The following is a 19,177-nucleotide window of genomic DNA, read 5'->3' on the forward strand; positions in this document are numbered from 1 at the left end:
CGGCCTTCTCCCTCACCTCTGCCTGTCTTCCACATCCTTGCCAGCCTTCCTCTCCATCTTGGGTCTCTTGCAGCCAGACGCTGCCTGATGTCAGGCAGTATGGATGATCCAGTACCCAGAGTCCCCAGAGCAAACAAAGTCACCAGTGGGGTCTGGCAGGCTCTAAGTGTCTGACAGGGCTGCTTCCTGGGACCAGATATTCTGGTTATTTGGGTGTAAAGCCCACAGGGCTTGGGACTCTTGTCCTGAGATTGGTTTGCATGCTGTCCCATGTACTTGAGGTAGTGCCGTCAGCTGCGGGGAGGCTGGAGGGGCAGGGGCTACAGGAGTTCAACTGTGGAAGATCCTACGGGGAGTTCCTGGGATTCCGATGGCACCTTCTGAACTGTGATATTCAGTCGCCTAGAGAGGGTGGCATATCATGGAGAACTCTGACAAATCCAAACCTTCGGTAACTTACTCTCTTTAAAAACAGGAGCATGGACGAGCCTCTCCTATTGCTCAGGTTCAGGTTTGCTGGAACCTTTCCCTCCTCCTCCTCCTCCTCCTCCTCCTCCTCCTCGCCTTTGTCCATATCCTCTTCACAGCGGTCTGCAGTGGCTGGCCCTGCCAAAGCTGGCAAGTGAACTCAGTGAGGCCATGACCAGCATATTCTGGCCCCTAGGGCCACACTTGTGCACAGCCAAGGCTCAACCAACATTCCTTGAAGAGCAAGGGGACTTGGAGCTTAGCAGATTGCTGCCTTTCCTTCCTTCATGGAGCAAGGGCATGCGACAATGGTGACAATGTGTCAGAGCAGCCGAAGTTATTGTGTGTCCAGAGCTGTGCTACCGGTCTCATGTGTTCTAGTCCATTCAGTCTTAACAATAGCCCACAAGGTAGGTTTTTACCAGCCTCATCTTCTAGGTGAGAACATTGAGGTTCAGCTCGGTGAAGCTGGCAGGTGGAGCTGCGATCTGAAACCAACATTCCCTTCCTCCTAGATTTCTTCTGCTTTGAGCTCTCCGATTCTGTTCTCCATCTGGGACCACTCCAGGTACGAAGCAGTTGCCCTAGCTAACGGATGCGCTTTCTTGATCTCTGTACCCCTCTGTCTGGAGACCTCCCTGAATCCACGTCCAGATCACTGGGCAGGGGAATTCATAAATTTGGGGACAACTTGTGAGGACAATGGGACTGAGTTTGTGGTGGACGAACGTACTTAGCTTCCTGATGTCCAGGGCTCTCTGGGACCCCAGGTCAGAGCTATGCGGAGTTTTTATCTTTTTGGGCCCCCTGCCTGTGGGTGTTCCAGGCCCTGAAGGGAGAGAACTTTGGAGAATGACTACCAGCCATTTGGTAAGGTCTGTCCTGTCTGCTTCTGCACATGCCACTCACCTCCTGTTCACCACTGCCAGGTTCACCAAAGTTGGACCGGACTGGCCCTGTCTTCAGTGTGGCTTCATGGGACTTAAGGCAGCCATCTGGAGAAGCCGGCAGTGGCAGAGAGAGTAGCCTCCTGGCCCGAGGACGGGACCCTCCTTGAACCTGGCTGAAGGGGAGGAAAGGTAGGGAGGCCAGCAGTTGCACAGGCAAATGATCACCGTGATGCCTTTGTGGCAAAGTCAGATTGGGGTTCCATGGACTTCTTGACTTCCAGCTGCTGCCTCGCTCACCAGGAGAGGCTTCAAGTCCCTTACATCATCTGTTTGTCTAGACTTTCCCTACTGATCACCCCCTGGAGCTGGCCCCTTGCTGGGGTATGCTGTGAAGGGGCTGGACAGGTTTCCAGTTATCTACCACATCTGCTAACAGAAGCATCCGGAAGAGTGGGCTGTGTGGATGTCAGGTGCTGGGAACCGGCTCTGACCAAACAAACATCTGTGATGTGGCATATGTGATTTTTTCAGTTAGCCTCAAGTTCAGACTTGCTGTCCCTTTGCTCAACCTAGCCTGCTTATCTCTGAGGCCTGTCAGACCGGCAACAACATGCTGTACACAGCACACCCTGCCTCAGAGCCCTGCATGCTTCCTGTGTTCATGCAGGAAGGCTGCCCTCCTCCGCCTGGCTGCCATGGCTCCCAGCCGCTAATTTGTGCTATGAGGCTGACCCCCCTCCGCGCCTCCCACCCTGAGTCCTGACTGATTCCAAATCTGGCTGACAAACATCGGGCTGCACTTGAGAAGCTTTTAAAAAAAATTTCTTTTAACTTATTAGGGTAATTTCAAACATAAGCAAGTAGAAGAGTATATTGAACCCTTATGTATCAGTCATCCAGCATCAACAATTACGGATGGCCCATCTTGTTTCATTTATACCTTACTCATTTATACCTTCTACAGAATATTTTAAGGCAGATCAAACATTTATTCCATCCATATTTAAGTTTGCATCTCTAAAAGCTAATGGCTCTTTTTAAAAGACAACTACCAGACCATCATGGCACCTAAAAGAGTTACAATACTTCCTTAATATCATAAATTATCTATCATGTTCAAATTTCCCTGATTGCGTAATTTTTAAATCATTGTTTTAATTATAATGTAGATAAGGCCACGTGCATTGCTTTTGGTTGTTATATCTCTTAATCCATTGGTTCCTCTTACTTCTTCTTTCATTGCAATTTATTTGTTGAAAAAATCATATCCTTTGTCCTTTAGAGTTTTCTGTCTTGGAATTTGCTGATTGCATCCCCTGGTGTCATTTCACAGGTTCCTTTACCACTTGTATTTCTTATAAAATCATGATTATGGGAAAAATTTAAAACTGCAGGTTTCCAGATCCCACCCTGAAAATGTATTCAGCAGGACTGGTGTAGGCACTGGGGATCTCTAGTATTCCTAGGAGCCCCAGGTGAGTTGGTTTGCCTCATGGTTGGGAATTGCCAACCTACCTGGCTCCTCCAGGATCGCAAATCTTCCTCAGTCACACCAGGGAGCAACATGAGGTTCTAATCTCCAGCAGTGGGTAGTGGGTAGTGGGAGTTGCTGCAGGAAGAGGCATTAGCTCTCTTTTGTGGGTTAACTGAGACTCACAGTGGGAACGCCCCAGGGCCTGTGCTTCTTCCTCTAACCCAGGTTAGGGAAACTTCTTAAGTTATCAGGACCTTTCCTGGCCTTGAAGGTGCCGGAAGAGGAGCAACACTCTTGCTGGTATGGCCCTTCAGGGTGAGTGTGCTGTCCACAGGGCTACAAGCTGCTGACGGTGCCTATTTTTGATCTGGGATGCTAAGGCACGTGGACCTGGCACAGAGGCCCACACACACCCTGTGCTCTTTCTTCTCTGCTGATATTCCCCCACCCCCACTCCCTAGGACCAACTGTCCCCTTAATTGCTGAGAGAGACATTCCACTGGTAACAGCCAGCACCCATGGCACACAGTAGTTGGAATCATCTTTTGAGCATCTATATCTGATCATTTCACTACCCATGCTCAACTTCTTTTCATGACTTCCCATCACACTTAAGATCCACATTCCTCACCATGGCTGACAAGGCCTGCTATGGTCTGGCCCATGCCTCCTTCTCCAACCACATTTTTCATTCTTCTTTTTTCTCTCTGGCCACACGGGGCCTTCTGTTGGTCCTAGAATGGGCCAGCCTCATTCCTGCCTCAGGATTTTTGCACTTGCCATTTCCTCCTCCAGGAATTATCTCCCTCCAGCTCTTCACAGGATTCCCTCACATCTTCACTGAGATGTCGCCTCCTCAAAGAAGCCTTCCTTGACTACCTTGTGGAACCTAGCACCCCCTCATCACTCTATCCTTTTATTCTATTTGACCTTTCCCTATTGCACTTATAATTATTTGAAATTATATCCCTTACTTATCTCTTCCTTTAGTTTGTGGGTGCCTTGAGGAGAGGGGCTTCCGTTGTCTTGTTTACTAATATACCCCAAAAAACTAGCAGGTGCTCAATAAATATTTGTGGAGTTAATGGATAGATGGGTGGGTGAATTGACAGAACGTCTTCTCAGTCCTGCCTCTCATCTTCTTACACACACACACACACACACACACACACACACACACAGGGAAGTTCTTATCAGGCTTTGCATTTCTTAAAGAACCTGCCCGGGTCCTGCTCCGATTTGTACAGGTGTCATTGTGACAGCCACACATTAGAAGCTGCACTCGAGGGTCGTTTTTGGAGGCAGAAGTTCTCAGAGCACCAGGTTCCCCGTGTGGGAATGTACTTCAAGGGAACAAGGAGTTTTGGGGTCTGGCCTTGGACAAGCTGGATTTCAAGTCATATATGTTAGACAAAATCATTTTATTGAACAGTAAGAAGTCCCACTGGGGCCAGAAAGGGCTGGGAACAAAGGAGCACGTGAGCCTCAGTGGTGGTGCTACCCAACTCTCTCCATGTTTTTCCCGCTCTGGGGAGCAGGTTTTCCTGGGTCTCTTTATTATGCCTCCTGGCGCTCCAGACAAGAGGCTCCCTGGGTAGACACAAATTGCTTTTTTCAGTTTCAAAAAGCCCAGCTCCTGTTGGTTTGTGTTGGTGGCTGCTGGCAGTGACTCAGGGCAGGAGTCCATCTGATAGATGGGCCCGTGCTGAGACCACTCTGAATCCTCTCTCTGCTCCTGGATCCTCCTTGGCTCAAAGAATGCAGACTTTTCTTTCTTCTTCCCAAGAAAGGACTCTAGAGTATTGAGCAGAGAAACATCAGGTTTTCTTCCAGGCCAGTTTCAGCCCTGGGATGTTCCAAGCAGCCTCTCGTTTCAAGCCTCAGTTTCTAAGGCTCCTTGCCCGTGGCCAGTTAGTATGGAAGGAGGCTGCTGGCTGACTAAGGCTCAGGCAGAATGGCTCAGGTTCTAATCTCTAGTGGTGGGCAGTGCGGGTCACTGCAGGAAGAGGCATTAACTGTCTTAGGCGGTTAAATGTTTGCCCTCCCTATAGAGTGGCTCAGCCAGCAAGCTTCTGTGGGGTCAGCCTCCTGGCACCATGCTGCAATCGCCGAATTTTGGGGCTGGAGCAACCTAGGTCTTTATCTGACTCCGTGAGAGCTCGACGTCTCTTGGGAGCCCGGCTGGGAATTGGTTTCTCTGCTTCCACCTTTGCTGGGGTAGCCACAGGAGCATCCCCATAGGTCCGGTAGCCACCAACCAGGCAGTATGTCTCCCCATGCCAGCCCATCTGGGTTTCTCCACACCCTCGGTAGAGGACATGGTAGTGACCAGGTGTAGGAGGAGAAGTGGGAGTCACTGCTGCTGGAAAGAAAATCAGATCTCATCAGTCACTTCTGCTGTGTACATGACCTGTCAGGACCTCCCCTCTCATGTCTCTCCCACTTTCTGGCTGTAGCCCTTTAATCTGCTTGGTATCCAAAACACAGCCTTGGCCCATCACCTCTATGAGTCCCCTAGAGAAGGGATATGGCTGCAAAAGCGATTCTATGGAGCTTAGGGCAGCAGCAGGAGACCTGGAAATCTGTTCCCCATTCTCAGAGGAAACAGTAGAACCTGAAAACAATTTCAACCAGGATCCTTTCCATTTCTCCCTTCCACGGCAGAAAAAGCATTTCTTAAAGTCTGTCACTTCTGAGGCTTTAATGGAAATACCTTTCAGGTGTTGGGAAAAATAATATAAATGGGCTAAGAACCCCTCCCACCTTGGCAACTCCTCTTGGGCCCCATTTACACTGCCTCTTTCAACCACACTGACCTCCAGCCCTCTGATACTTTCACCTAGATTAGAAAAAGGCCAAATACGGAGGCAGAGTGACCAGGAGCTTCAGAGCCAGATTCTAGGTAGCAAGTCTAGGCTTATGTCAACCCAACCTCCTAGGATGCCATTTCTTTAGCCCTCCAGTCTTGTCACTCATCACTCTCCTTGGCTCTTTTGTTCTTCCCATAGATATTACACCACCTTTGCCTAGTACGCAGCAGCTCAGTCTGGGGTGTGTTTCAGGGGACCCATGTGGATGTCTACCCGACAGCACGGTAAAGGTGCTCGGGTTTGAAGGGGAGACTCATGAGCAGCTCTCAACAGTTCTTCCTCAAACTGCTCCATTTATCGCTTGCCAACAAAAATTTGCTTGATCTTTGCTAAGAGGCCAATCAGGAAAGGGTCAGAATGGAAGTAGCTTGTTGCCCAAAAGGGAAGGCTGCATTTATAAAGATTAGAAGCTTTCTGAATAGTTGTCCAGGGATGACATTTCACTTGTCCTAGGCAGTGAGCAGGAACACTGTAAGTCCCTGAGGGGGCCCCAGGCCACTTGTATTACTTACAGCTGGTTAAGTTCTGAGGTGTGGTGGGCAAGCCCAAAAGGAACGTGTGGCAGCCAGGTGAAGTTGTGTGTACACCAGTGACTCTTGTACAGACGCCTGGCCTAGGCCTACCTGCTGTGCTGCCCTCCCAGGGGACAGAGGACAAGTTAGAATGAATATAGAAGATCCGGTCAGACATTCTCTCTCAGGCAACCAAACAGATTGGTATCTGGTAGAAAACTGGTAGGAAAGTTTCCCTGAGAGCACCACGTTTGCGTAGTTACCCTGCCATGGAAACTATGAGGAGGCCTGTGACGTCATCACTACCCAGTGAGGTCACATAAAGAATCTGTGACTTGAGGGGCAGGCTTCAGGCTCTCGGGCTTTTGTGGAGGAGAGCAGGGTGGAGGCAGAGAAGCACCCCACCTGGGCCCTCACTCTTCTCTCCCCAGCAAGCCCTAGTGAAGTAGCCACTCCCTGTGGAAAATACCTGTGGGCTGGCACAGCCCCAGGGACCAAAAGAGGGCGAGGGAAACCCACATTCTGCAATTGGCTTGAGAGGCAAGATTAACCTAAGAGACAGCTAGGTTGTATGGTACTGTCCCTAAGTATTCAACAGCCAGAGAGGCAGAGATTTGTGTAGAAGGCTCTTTGGCAGTGGGTCTGAAGGATAAATTAGATTTGGACCCATGGAGAGGAGATGGAAGACACTCCAGCTGGGAAGAATAAAAGCAAAGATAAGCTCTTCTTGAACTTGTCGTGCCCCAAATGTAAATTCACAAAACCCTCCCATTTTTATAACTGAGGACTCAAAAAACCTATGCAAGGTTGCATAAGTAGTGGGGAGGTGTTCTGCTCAATGGTAGAGTTTCATGTTGGGCTCTAGATTTATACCTGATAGGAATGTGAGGACAAGCTCATCACATTTCAAAGTGACACTGGGAGAGATGTTAAAGGTGCTCCAAGGCAAAATGAGGGTCCTGGATGGCTTCACAAAGTGGGAATGGTGGGGGGCACCTGGGTGGCTCAGTCGTTAAGGGTCTGCCTTCAGCTCTGGGCGTGATCCTGGCGTTCTGGGATCGAGTCCCACATCGGGCTCCCCGCTCAGTGGAAAGCCTGCTTCTCCCTCTCCCTACCCCCCTGCTTGTGTTCCCTCTCTAGCTGGCTGTCTCTCTCTGTCAAATAAAATCTTTAAAAAAAAAAAGTGGGAATGGTGGGCCCACTTTAGGATAAAATTCAAAACAATTTCATGACAAAATGACAGAATATAAAATAACGACTTAATCATTACTTTCATCTCTCCCCCAAAAGGCAAAGACTGTAATAACAAATCTACCACCATGAAAGGATGAAGTGTGGGCTCAGCGGAAGTGTGGGTGGAAAACATGGTCAAACTGTGAAGAGGCGTTACTAAAGCTGATTGGGTCCTACTCAGAGGAGGAGGAAATAGACAACTTTGCCCTTAGTCTGATCAGGCCCACAGGAAGGAACCATATTTGGGGCAGCCTTGGATATAGTGCAGCGAAGAACTTCCTAGCAATGAGAGACAATCTTCCTTAGGAGGGGGTCCCCCCGTTACTGACCTTGAATATGCAAAGATGGGACGCTTGTTTCCTAGGGCAGTTGTAAAGGGGATGTGCCCTGGAGGTAGAATGATGGGACTAGTATTTCAGAGGTTGGGCAATCTGGTTGACAACCACATCTTTTTTTCTATTCCTAAATTGTTTGAATTAGTGTTGTGCATGTTAGGACACATGAAGTCAGGCCTGATTAGAGCAGACTGCCCTTGGGGAATGCTAGGAGGAAAAATGTGAAGGGGAGAGCTCTGGAGGAGGTTCTTTCTGGCAGGTGGGCCAACAGAAGACTAGTTAGATTCTCCGAGACTCTAGAGAGATTGTCTGGGAACACCACTCTGACCTGGTACGGTTACAGATGCCTTATCAGGACCTGCCTGGGTCTCTGGGGAAGGCAGAATAGCATAGAAAAATGATTGTGAGTTCCAGAATCTGTAATTTTTTTAAAAGATTTTATTTTTAAGTAATTTCTATACCCCTCATGGGGCTTGAACGCACAACCCAGAGATCAAGAGTTACATGCTCTACTGACTGAGCCAGCCAGGTGCCCCTGGAATCTGTATTTTTAATAGTTCTGCCATAGTGATCCATGGACAGAATGACCAAATTATTGTCCAGACTGGGTTACTTCTGAGAGTCAAAGTGGGCAATATTGAAAGTTGGTAAATAACTCAACCCTTGGTGCAGACAGACCACATTCTGTCATACTTATGTGTATGATTTTGAGCAAGTTCTTTTATCCCTCGGAGCCTCAAGCTTCCTTATATGAAAAAGAGAGCTATGATTGTACATTTAGTGCAAAATTCTCTCCTGGCAAAGATTGCCCTGGGCCCATTTCTTTTCTCTGCAACCTTATCCTTTCCAGTGTGCAGGTATTTTTAAGTGGTTTTGTGTTGTATTTGACTCTCAACTGCACATTACTTTAGGCTTTTATAATGTTGCACAACTGGAACCTAGGAAATAGTGAGAGGATGCTACATGCTTATTTTGCCAGTTTTATAAGAAGTTTAATTCTCTTTTCTCTTTCCCTGCCACAAGAGATGAGAAAGAAGGCCTGGAAATGCACACCAAGCATTACTTCTGTGTCAGTCTGTCTTCTATTCTTCTGCCAGTACTTCCCAGAGAGATTTCACTAAGAATGCCCAAGCTTGCCATGGGCACTGTTGGTGAAGAAAATCTGCTAGTCACATCCCCTTTCCGTTTTCTGGGGTGCTTAATGGATGTTTTGGAGGCAGAAAATAAAATCTAAATGTGTACTAATTAAAACAGCAATGGAATGGGGTACCTGGGTGGCTCAGTTGGTTGGGCATCTGCCTTCGGCTCAGGTCATGATCTCGGGGTCCTGGGATCGAGCCCTGAGTCAGGCTCCCTGCTCAGTGGGGAGTCTGCTGCTTTCTCTCCCTCTGCCCCTCCCTCTGCTCATGCTGGCTCTCTCTCAAATGAATAAAATCTTTAAAAAATAAAAATAATAAAACAGCAATGGAAAGAGCCTCAGTCCCAGATGTGTTGGAGTGTGACTCTTCTCACAATTCAATGAATTCTACCCCAATGGTAACTGTTATCAGAGGAGACCCATAAAAATCTCATTTATTGTTAGAAATTATGACATAATACAAAGCCAGAAATCTACTTTATTTTTCAGGAGTCATGTGAAAGACTACAAAGACCCATGCTCACTCTCCAGTGCTGGCCAGACAGCAGCTCACCAGGCCTTCAGGGAGGTGACTGGGCAGCCCAGTGCATCCTACTGACAAGTGTGCTCACCCACCCAGGACAAAAGGAAAGATTCCCGTTAATGGCATCACCTTTAAGCTGGCTACCATCAGATTTGCTGGGGCAAAGACTCTCTCACTGAGGACACTAGTCCTGGAAGACTTCTCCTCCGGCGAGCTGCCAGCTCAATCTTCTGAACCAGGCTTACATCCCAGGGATGGGTCACAAAGCTGATGACGGTGCCAGGCACCTCACTCCCTACACGGCCCACCCTACCGGCTCTGTGGATGTAGTCTTGCAGGGTGAGGGGGAAATCATAATTGACAACTAACTCTACGTGCGTGCTGTCCAGGCCCCGAGAGGCTATGTCTGTGCAGAGGAGTATGTCTCGGGAGCCCTCCTGGAAGCACTGGAAGATGCCTGCCCTCATTGAGGCTGGCATTTGTCCCTGCAGCCTTAGGTGTTGGATTTTGTGGTCATCCAGAATATATCCCAGCCAGTTCACAGTGCTGGAGCTATTACAGAACACCAGAACAGTTCCCGAGGGGCCAGTCCTATATGCTTTGTCATGCTGCTTGAGGATCTGCACCAACTCAGTCACCTTCTCTGCTCCCTTCAGCCTCATAAATGTCTGTTTAACATGAGGCATGATGCAGTGGAGCTTGGAACTGGTGATGGTGGTCAGAGAGTCTGGGCTGGCAACTTTACTTAGCAGTTGGCCTACACCTTCAGGAAATGTGGCCCCCACCAGCACTAACTGAGCTTTGGGATTGAAGGGGTCTTTTAAGTCAGCTGGGTCTTCTGCTATATGGCTCTTCTCCAAGATGTAGTCCACTAGTTCCAGGAAGCTTTCATCCAATAGTGTGTCTGCCTCATCCAACACCAAGTAGGAGAGCTGCTTCAGGCTGATTAGTTTACCTTTCAGGGCCTTCCACAGAGCTCCTGGAGTGGCCACTAGCACATCTACTGGAGGTTGTTTGCACAGTTGCTGCCGGATGCTACTCATGCCATGGCCTCCCCCTAGCTCCAGCACTTGGAGGCCCAAGGAGATGCCCAAGGGCTGGGCTACGGCCCGCACCTGTTTGGCTAATTCTCGAGAAGGCACAAGGACCAGGCCTCGAGGAGCAGGTATACTGTGCGAGTCCAGGCTTGGCCGGCCCAAGAGCCGCTGAAGCAGAGGTAGTAGGTATCCGAGAGTCTTGCCACTGCCGGTTTCCGCGGCGCAAAGGATGTGGCGGCCGCGAAGAAGCGGGGGGATGGTACTCGACTGCACGGTTGTAGGCCGAACGACTTCAGGAGCAGCCTCCTGTAGTGCATGCAGCACGCGGGGTTCCAGACCCAGGGCGGCGAAGCAGTTCTCGGATGCGGGGTTCCGCAGCGCGGGTGCCTCGTGTTGCGCGCGCTCTATAGAGAAGTAGTCCCTGCGGGAGCGCCGACTCTTCCAACCACGCGAAGCTAGTGGCGCACGCTCCCAACGGCCCAGCGTGAGGCGCACCGGCTGGTTCAACTCCGGCCGCCGCGCTGAGATCAAGAGCGGGCCAGGTCGCGCCAGCACCAGCCGCGGGGAACTCCGTCGCCCGCTCTGCCGCTGTTCCTGCCGCCGCTGTAGAGCCCGCGGGATGCGAACCACGGGCAGGGGCTCGTCGGGACCGCGGACCGCTAGGTCCCGTCGAGGCGCCAAAAGCAACCGAACCGCGAGCCGCAGCGGCCGCAGCGGCCGCGCCAGAGCCATAGTTCCCGTGGCGTGCGAGAGGCGCCCGGCAATGACGTCACGGGCGCGCAAGGCCTCGTGGACGGTGTCTGGCGCGGCTCAGTAAGGCTTGTGGATTTGGCGAACCCCGAGGAAGGAGGGAGAGTCTGTAAAGTTCAACTGCGGCGAGGTCTGTAGGTCCGAACAGGGGTTGGCGTCACCCAGACCGGGACCAACCTTGGGGAAACGGGCTCGATGGAGGCAGGCTCCGGGGTCCGGCGTTACGCGGCGACGGGGGCCTGGCCTTATGGACGGGGTTGGGGGGGCAGAGGGCTTCTGGCGATTGGGTGTCCGGTCCTTGCCATTCTGCTTTGTCGCTCTCACCGCTTCTTTGATAGCTTGTCGCGTGCTGGTCTCCTGTAAATTCCGAGGATGCGGTGGTGGTTTCCCAGATGTGGTCGCCGGGCAAGGTCTGGTAATAGTTTATTGAGAGTCTGAATGTATGGCCAGGCCTGGGGGAGAAGACAAGCGCCAAGTGTCTTAGATCTAGGCACCCCCACTTCCCTTGGCCAAGAGCTGAGAGCCCCGAGGGCAAACCGATGGCCTCTCTGTAAAGTGGGAGGTAACATCTTCAGGCTTTATTTCAAGGAAACCTTTCCCTTTGGTTTTCCCCCTTTTTCAGCTGAGGTTCACTCTCCATTTTCTTGCCTCCCCTCCCAGCTTTTTGTCCTGAGCCTACTATTCTTGCAGTACATTCACCTCCACTGGGTTCCCAGTCAAGATACCTAAATTGCTTAAATAGTGGTGAGGAGGGTCCTTCTACTCTACTGAGTAATCAGATATGTGGCTTTCCTCACATAGCCCTGGTCAGATAGAATATTTCACTTGAATTCAGATGTTCAGGTTGCAAAAAACAAAACAAAACAAAACAAAAAAACAAAAAAAAAGCCCCCACAAAAAAACCCTTATCTTTCTCTGATTGACTTATTTCACTTAGCATTATCCATCTAAATCCATCCATGTTGTTGCAAATGGCAAGATTTCATTCTTTTTTAATAGCTAATATTCCATTGTGTGTATATATACACCACATTTTCTTCATCCATTCATCTATCAGGGGACACTTGGGTTGCTTCCATAATTTAGCTATTGTAAATAATGCTGCAATAAACATAGGGGTGCATTTATTTTTGGAACTCGTGTTTTTGTATTCTTTGCGTAAGTACCCCATACTGGAATTGCTAGATCATATGGCAATTCTATTTTTTGATTTTTTGAGAAGATTCCATACTGTTTTCCATAGTGGCTGTACCAGTTTTAATTTCCACCAACAGTGCAGGAGGGTTCTTTTCTCTCCACATCCTCACCAACACATGTTGTTTCCAAAAAGATAAATACTTTAAAAGTTTCAAATGCCATTTTGATACATAAGTAGACTTTCTGGAAAGTTACCCATAAACCAGCAGAGGAGAGAGTTTTGAGTAGTGACAGGTGAACAGAGTCATTGGATACAGCAGTGGCTCTCAAGTGAGGGTGATTTTGCCCCCGCCCAACCTAGGGGACATTTGACAGAGTTTGGAGACATTTTTATTTGTCACATCTGGGGAGGTGCTACTGGCATCTAGTGGGCAGAAGCCAGGGGTATTGCTCAACATTGTACAATGCACAGGAAAGCCCACCACAAAAAAGGATTATCTGGCCCAATATGTGAATAGTGTGTCATTGAGAAACCATGCATAGAGTATGAGGACTGAGGAGAGGCTGAGGTTTCATGTGCTTTCATTTCAGGTAGGCACATTTGACAAGCTCTTGCACTGACCCTGCCTCATCCTCAGAATCTGTAGCAAGTACACTGATGCCATTGCTTGCTTTGCCCTTGGGATTAGGAATTTTGAGGGCCCTGAAAGTCATAAACACAAGAAAAAGTTATTCAAGGAAGTGAAACTGGAGAAGAGAAGTTTAGGGAGAACAAAACTGTCCTTATGGATCTGGGGAATGTGCCAGATGGAAAAAAGATGAGGTGTGCTGTGGGGTACTACTCCAGAAGGCAGAACGAGGACCCGTAAGTAATAGGCAGATTCTGAATTTGATCTAAAGAACTGCTGTAACAACTAGAATTGCCCAGATCTATCTTGAGGGTGCTGAGTTTTCCATTCATATGGAATGGAAAAGTTCATATCCAGGCCAGATGACTGCTGGTTGGCAATATGATAGAGGGGAGTTGATACAAAGGACACTCTAAGATATTGTGATTCTATACTACTTGTATGATTCTTTTTAAAAACTCAGGGCTCCTTGTTCCTTATCTATGTAGCTTCTTGGATATCTGACTCAACAGGCTTTATCCATTTACACGTGCCACTGTTTTATCAGATAAAAACAAAGTCTTACTTTGTACCAAGCCAGAACAGGTATACCGAAGGAATGATCGGAAAAGAATAATACATAGGTATGTACTTGCATTTGGGTTTTGCCCAGATATTTGGGGAAGGGAAGCTGGTTAGTTTATGGCTGCTTTCTCACCACGCTCAAGTCCTGGAAGTATGATTAATTCATAATCTCGTAAGGATTGGAATCTGTCCGAGCCGGTCTCTGCCCATGCCCTTAATTTCTTTTTGTCAGTTCATCAGACACTGAATAAGGCTCCTCTCTTTTCCTTCTGCTCACATTGAGTAACCTCTAGTTGTTATTGAGTTACATGTTGTATATTATAGTGCTCTAGAAATACGAAAGTTTTGCTTATTGTGGAAAGAATGTAAGCTCCTGAGAGCAGGGGCCTAAGTTGGTAGTATTTTTTTCCCAGGGCTGCCGTGGTAACTCATATTGCCTGGTTACTCTGTAAGTTTTTTTTTATTTTATTTTATTATTTTTAAAATAGATTTTATTTATTTATTTGACAAAGAGAGAGCACAAGCAAGGGGAGCAGCAGGCAGACGGAGAGGGTGAAGCAGGCTCCCTGCTCACCAGGGAGCCTGATGTGGGGCTTGAGCCCAGGACCCTGGGATCATGACCTGAGCCGAAGGCAGACGTTCAACTGACTGAACCACCCAGGCGCCCCTACTCCATAAGTTAAACAGAATTGTCCCTTTGATCTCAGGTGATAATGGTACTGTCATGCTTTCATTTATTCATTCAATAAATGTTTCCTGAGCTTCAGGCATGTGCTGGGTACTGCTCGAACACACAGTGAGCAAAACAGGTACAATTCCTGCCCTAATGGAGTTTACATTCTGATTTAATTGGTTTGGGGGTAAGGCCTGGACATTGGTATTTTTTTAAAGCCTTTCCAGATGATTCTAATGTGCCGCCCCGTTTGAAAGCACAGTTATAAACGAAGGACTTTGGGAATTGCAAGGGATCGCAAAAAAATAATCCCTGTTTCTTCTTTTTCCTGCCTGCGTCAGGACTGTTGTGCAAGTGCTGGCTATTCTCTTTTCAGCCCGTGTCATTATATGCCTAGGTCATTTCACCCTCTGTCAACCCCAACTCCTTACTTCCTTCTTGTCTTTCCCTCTCCAGCCCATCATCTGTTGTCTGAATGATCTTTCTAAAGCACAGCCATGGCCTTGTCACCCCTTGACTCAAAAGCCATCAGTGGATGCCCGTGGCCTACAGCTTCTCTCGTCATCAGTCTCCAGAGTCTGCCCCCAACTTCATCTCCTGCTGCTTTCTTACCAGAATCTTGTTTGTGCCAGTGGTGGCTCTTATGCAAGTTGCATAAAGGGCTTGCAGTCCTTTACTGGGTAAGCAAGACAGTGGAGTAGTCATTTGTCTGCTTTGTAACCAAACTTGAGGTATGGCAAGACACTTGAAATGCTCTGTGATAGAGCACGTTTGTCTGTGATAGAGCTCTTCTGTGGCTGAAGCATGAACCATATTGTAGTTCTTGTTGCCATTTGACCTGTTAACTTCTTTTCACAACAAACCCTAAACACCTACCTTATGCCAGATTGTGTTCTCTGTGACAAGGACCTGGTGATGAGCAAGATGCAGTGCTTGCCTTCCCCCTGTGATGAGGGAGGCAGATTGATAGTTGCTCTTATAATTACAAGAGTATATTTCCATCCCAGGACAGGAATGAGCTAAGAGGAGGTGCCCTTACTCTGTGTTTGGGAGATGAGCATCAGGGAAGGCTTGCTGGAGGAAGTGACATCTGTATGGAGGTTCTGAAAGGTTACTGGAAGTCAGCCAGGTAGAGGAATAGAGGAATAGGAATCTGGGTTCTAGGCAGGGGCAACTTATTCAGAGACTACAAATTGGGAGAGAGCAGGCCAGTTTGGGGAGATAGAAATAGTTCAGAAGAGGGGCGCCTGGGTGGCAGAGCGGTTGAGCGTCTGCCTTCGGCTCAGGGCGTGATCCTGGCGTTATGGGATCGAGCCCCACATCAGGCTCCTCCGCTATGAGCCTGCTTCTTCCTCTCCCACTCCCCCTGCTTGTGTTCCCTCTCTCACTGGCTGTCTCTATCTCTGTCGAATAAATAAATAAAATCTTAAAAAAAAAAAAAAAAGAAATAGTTCAGAAGAGCTGAAGCTTAGCATGGGGGAGTTAAGAGACAGGGGGCAAGTGATGAAAGATAGGGCTTCTGAGGAAGGCAGGGAACAGGACTTGTTTGCATTGTGAAGGAGCTGGGACTGAATTCTAAGGGCAGAAGGGAAGGCTTTGGAGAATGGGAATATCCTGTCCTGATTTGTGTTTTGAAAGACCCCTCTGGCTGCGGGAAGGAACATAGAGTGAACATAACCTGGAAGCAGAGACACTGGTTTGCAGGCTTTTGTCATCAATCATTTGATAAATGGCAGTGGCAGAGCCGAGAAGCTCCTTAGGGTCAAGAGCTTAGTTCTTCCCATTTCTTTACCTTCAGCACTTCACACAGTGCCTTCATCTTAAAAGAACTGGTAGATGTTTGTTGATATGACAGTACACTTAGAATGTGTTGAAAGTGTAAAAGCCCGATAGTGAGAGCAGTTAACATTTATTAAACCCTTACCGTGTGCTGGGAGCTATTGTGCATCATAAAATCAACTCTTCACAGCATCCCACCTGATGTAGATTCTGCTGGAGCCTCATATTCCAGAGGGAGAAGCCAAGCCTCCGCTAGGGTAATTCATCTGCCCGGGCAGAGTTGGGATTCCAGGGTAGGTCTGATTCCAGAGTTCAGAATCTTACCAGAGAGATGCTGTATCACCTCTTTCTCTTATAAATATAGTAGATCACTTTAATTTTTTCTTATCTACACGTGTTTTGAGTGGGAAATAGGATAATTCTCTGAATATTTAATCCTAATTGACTTCCGTTTTAACTCTTAATTTGTATTTTAAAGAAATTGCTTTTTAAGCAAGGTCACAGTCTCTAGGAAAATTTACGTGGAAGGGACTGGTAAAGTTTTTTCCATTCGTTGCTTTCCCTGAATAGTGTTCCTTTCAACCTGAAAGCATTATAATTAATATCTATGCAACTGAAGTTCAGGTTACTGTCTGAGAAGGTCATCAAAACCGTCAGAGAGAAGACCAGCCCTTAAAAGAATGGTAGATCGTCTCAGTTTGTGTGACTAAAATGTTGATCTGGGTGTGATCCTGGGGCCCAGCGGATGGTGGTGGTGGCAACTGGGAAAGGGTGGGGACTGCCTAGCTTCTTTGAGAGGAGCCTTCTTGGAGGCAGGCGCTGTCAGGCACTGCCGGCATGAGCCAGAGGGAGTTCCCAGACCAGCCACCTACTGGAGGGTGTCCTCAGCCACCACAGTGAGTGTTCAGTCACACCTTCCTTTCGGAGCGGCTGCTAAGGGCCAAGTACTGGGCTCAGGGCTAGAAACCTGGCAGTGAACTAGGTAGCCGTGTTCCTGTCTTTGCGGAACTTGTCCTGGTGGTCTAGAGCAGGAGCTGGGGGTTAAACAAGAGACCACACAAATAAGTGCATGGGGATTGCAACTGAGCTATAGGGAAGCAAAAAGTGTTGCGAGAGCATGTGACCAGAGACCTGATGTTAGATGGTCTGGTAGGGAAAGGTCTCCAAAAAGGGGACATTCAAGGTCAAGAGGACCTTAATGTGGGTGTGTATGATTGAGTCAGGGAGAGTGTTCCAGACAGAGAGGACTGCAAGTGCACAGACTCCAGAGCTTGGTGTGGAAGACTTTCAAAGAAGGCCAGGGTAGCCAGAGCAAGGAGAGTGAGGGGGAGAGAGGCTCAAGGTGACCTGGAGACGTGGGCAGGGACAGGTCATGCAGGGCTTGGCAGGCCATCAGAAGGGTTTGGGAGTTATCCTAAACTCAATGGGAAGCCATTGAAGGATATAAACAAGGGAGTGGTATTATCAGAGTTGCTTTTTTCAGATGCCACGCAGTATCTTAAAGAGAAGGGATGGGAGGGGGTAAGATTAGATTTGGGGAGACCCATTAGGAGGCTGGCTTTGTGTGCAGTGGTGGCACTGGAGATGGAACAAAGCAGATGGATTAGTTAAATTTTGAAGGCTGTTTCAACAGGAGTTAGTGATAGATTGAATGTGGGGAATATGGATTAAGGATGAGTAATTGGGTGAATGGAGGTGCTAGTTGCTGAAATGGGAAACATTTTCTCTCCATGTGTTGATCTGATTAACACCTTCTCTCCTTTGAAAGCTTGAATCAGAAATTATTTCTTGGGGTGCCTGGGCGGCTCAGTCGGTTAAGCATACGACTCTTGATTTTGGCTCAGGTCTTGATCTCAGGGTTGTGAGATGGAGCCCTGTGTCAGGCTCCATGCCCAATGCAGAGTCTGCTTGAGATTCTTTCCCCCACCTCCCTCCCTCTCTGCTCCTCCCCCTGCTTGAGCTCTCGAGTTCTCTCTCTCTTTCTAAAATAAATAAATATAATTTAAAAAAAGAAGATGAAGAAGAAATTATTTCTTAAGGGAAGCCCTTCTCAACCCCTGTGCATCCCTTTCCTGCTGGCACAAATTCCCAAAAGCCTCATGTCTTTCACAGCAGTGTACACAGTTATAATTTCACAAGTATTTGTAAGTTCCCTTTCTATAACCCTCTCATCTACTGTATCTCCTCCTCCTCATAGTGCCAGCCGGTGCTTCGCATATGATAGGGGCTCAATAAATGTCTGTTGAATGAATTAATGAAGACAGAGGAGGCAGCTTAGGAGAGCACATCAAGACCTTGTTCTGTGCATGTTTAGTGTGAGATGTCCTTAAGATGCCTGGGTGGGGATGTATATTGAGCAGTTGGTGTAATATTTTAAGCCATGGGAGTGAGTAAATTTGCAAGGGAGAATGTGTGAAATTAGAAGGGATGAGGGCCCAAGACTAAGGAGGAAACTCAACATGTGAGTAGAGTAGGTGAAACCAGGAAAGACACTGAAAAGCAGGGCAGAGAGGTGGGAGAAAACACAGGAAAGTGTGGGGTTAGGGGAGTCAGGAAGAGGGGAGGCTCAACCATGTCACCGTACTGTTAGTGAAACAAGATCGTGGACAGGTGAGTGTCTGTTGATTTCACAACTTCCAGGTAATTGGTGACTTTGAGCAGTTTTAGGAGAGCGGTGGAGATGGGGGCCAGCGGGAAAGGGCTGAATAGTAAAAAGAAAATGGAGACAGAGCAGAGCAGGGCATTGGCTAGCTAGCTTGGTGACTTTTTAGAAGGGTCCCTGTTTGCTTAGAATAAATAAGTATTAACAGTCTCTCTGGGATATGGGATTTTGATTTTTTTTTTTCTTTTTACTCCTGTTGGCTCTACCTTCAAAGTATATTTAGGATGTGAACACTTCCCACCACCTCTACTACTAACTCACCAGCAACTTTTATGTTGGTTACCAAAGAGCCTTGTACCTGGTCTCCTTATTTACTCTGGCCCCCAACAGACTGCTCTTTATATGGCAATCACTGTGATCAGGAGAAAACATGTTCAGTCATGCTACTCCTCTACTTAAAACCCTTTACTGGCTTCTATTTTGGGAAGAGCTAACAAAATTCATAGAGTGTCCTGCAAGGCCGTATGGCATCTGACTGTGTCCTGTCTGCTTATGGCTGTGAC

At 48.0% G+C, this 19,177-nt stretch overlaps 3 protein-coding genes across 6 annotated transcripts in view; 1 reads left to right on the forward strand and 2 right to left on the reverse strand.

Moving 5' to 3' along the window:
* Window positions 1–4,889: 4,889 nt before the first annotated feature.
* DPEP2NB (DPEP2 neighbor) lies at window positions 4,890–6,557 on the reverse strand. The gene is made up of 2 exons (XM_008702427.2): window positions 6,326–6,557; window positions 4,890–5,194 (listed from the first exon to the last, which is right to left on the reverse strand). Exons 1-2 carry the CDS (start codon window positions 6,390–6,392, stop codon window positions 4,890–4,892), a joined length of 372 nt encoding a protein of 123 aa, XP_008700649.1. The 5' UTR covers window positions 6,393–6,557.
* Window positions 6,558–9,384: 2,827 nt separating this feature from the next.
* DDX28 (DEAD-box helicase 28) lies at window positions 9,385–11,212 on the reverse strand. Its single transcript, XM_008702546.2, has one exon. It carries the CDS (start codon window positions 11,210–11,212, stop codon window positions 9,590–9,592), a length of 1,623 nt encoding a protein of 540 aa, XP_008700768.2. The 3' UTR covers window positions 9,385–9,589.
* A 32-nt stretch (window positions 11,213–11,244) lies between these two features.
* The window catches only part of DUS2 (dihydrouridine synthase 2), a 46,224-nt gene continuing 38,291 nt past the window's right edge, over window positions 11,245–19,177 (forward strand). For 2 of the 4 annotated variants that reach the window (XM_008702424.2, XM_040633488.1), the window contains exon 1: window positions 16,817–16,908. The gene's annotated coding sequence lies outside the window, so the exon portion shown is untranslated. Of the gene's footprint in view, window positions 11,361–14,689; window positions 14,914–16,816; window positions 16,909–19,177 lie in introns of those variants that run through there. The other 2 variants (XM_008702423.2, XM_040633487.1) reach the window with 2 other exon arrangements.

The sequence above is a fragment of the Ursus maritimus genome, unplaced genomic scaffold (assembly GCF_017311325.1).
Source record: "Ursus maritimus isolate PB19 unplaced genomic scaffold, ASM1731132v1 scaffold_19, whole genome shotgun sequence".
Classification (NCBI taxonomy): Eukaryota; Metazoa; Chordata; class Mammalia; order Carnivora; family Ursidae; genus Ursus; species Ursus maritimus.

Excerpts from the sequence above, each read along its gene's own strand:
- DPEP2NB (XM_008702427.2), bottom strand. The coding sequence starts at position 6,392 with ATGTCTGACCGGATCTTCTATATTCATTCTAACTTGTCCTCTGTCCCC. Across the intron at positions 5,195-6,325 it reads CTGGGAGGGCAGCACAGCAG|CAGCAGTGACTCCCACTTCT; the intron begins GTAGGCCTAGGC and ends TTTTCTTTCCAG.
- DDX28 (XM_008702546.2), bottom strand. The coding sequence starts at position 11,212 with ATGGCTCTGGCGCGGCCGCTGCGGCCGCTGCGGCTCGCGGTTCGGTTG.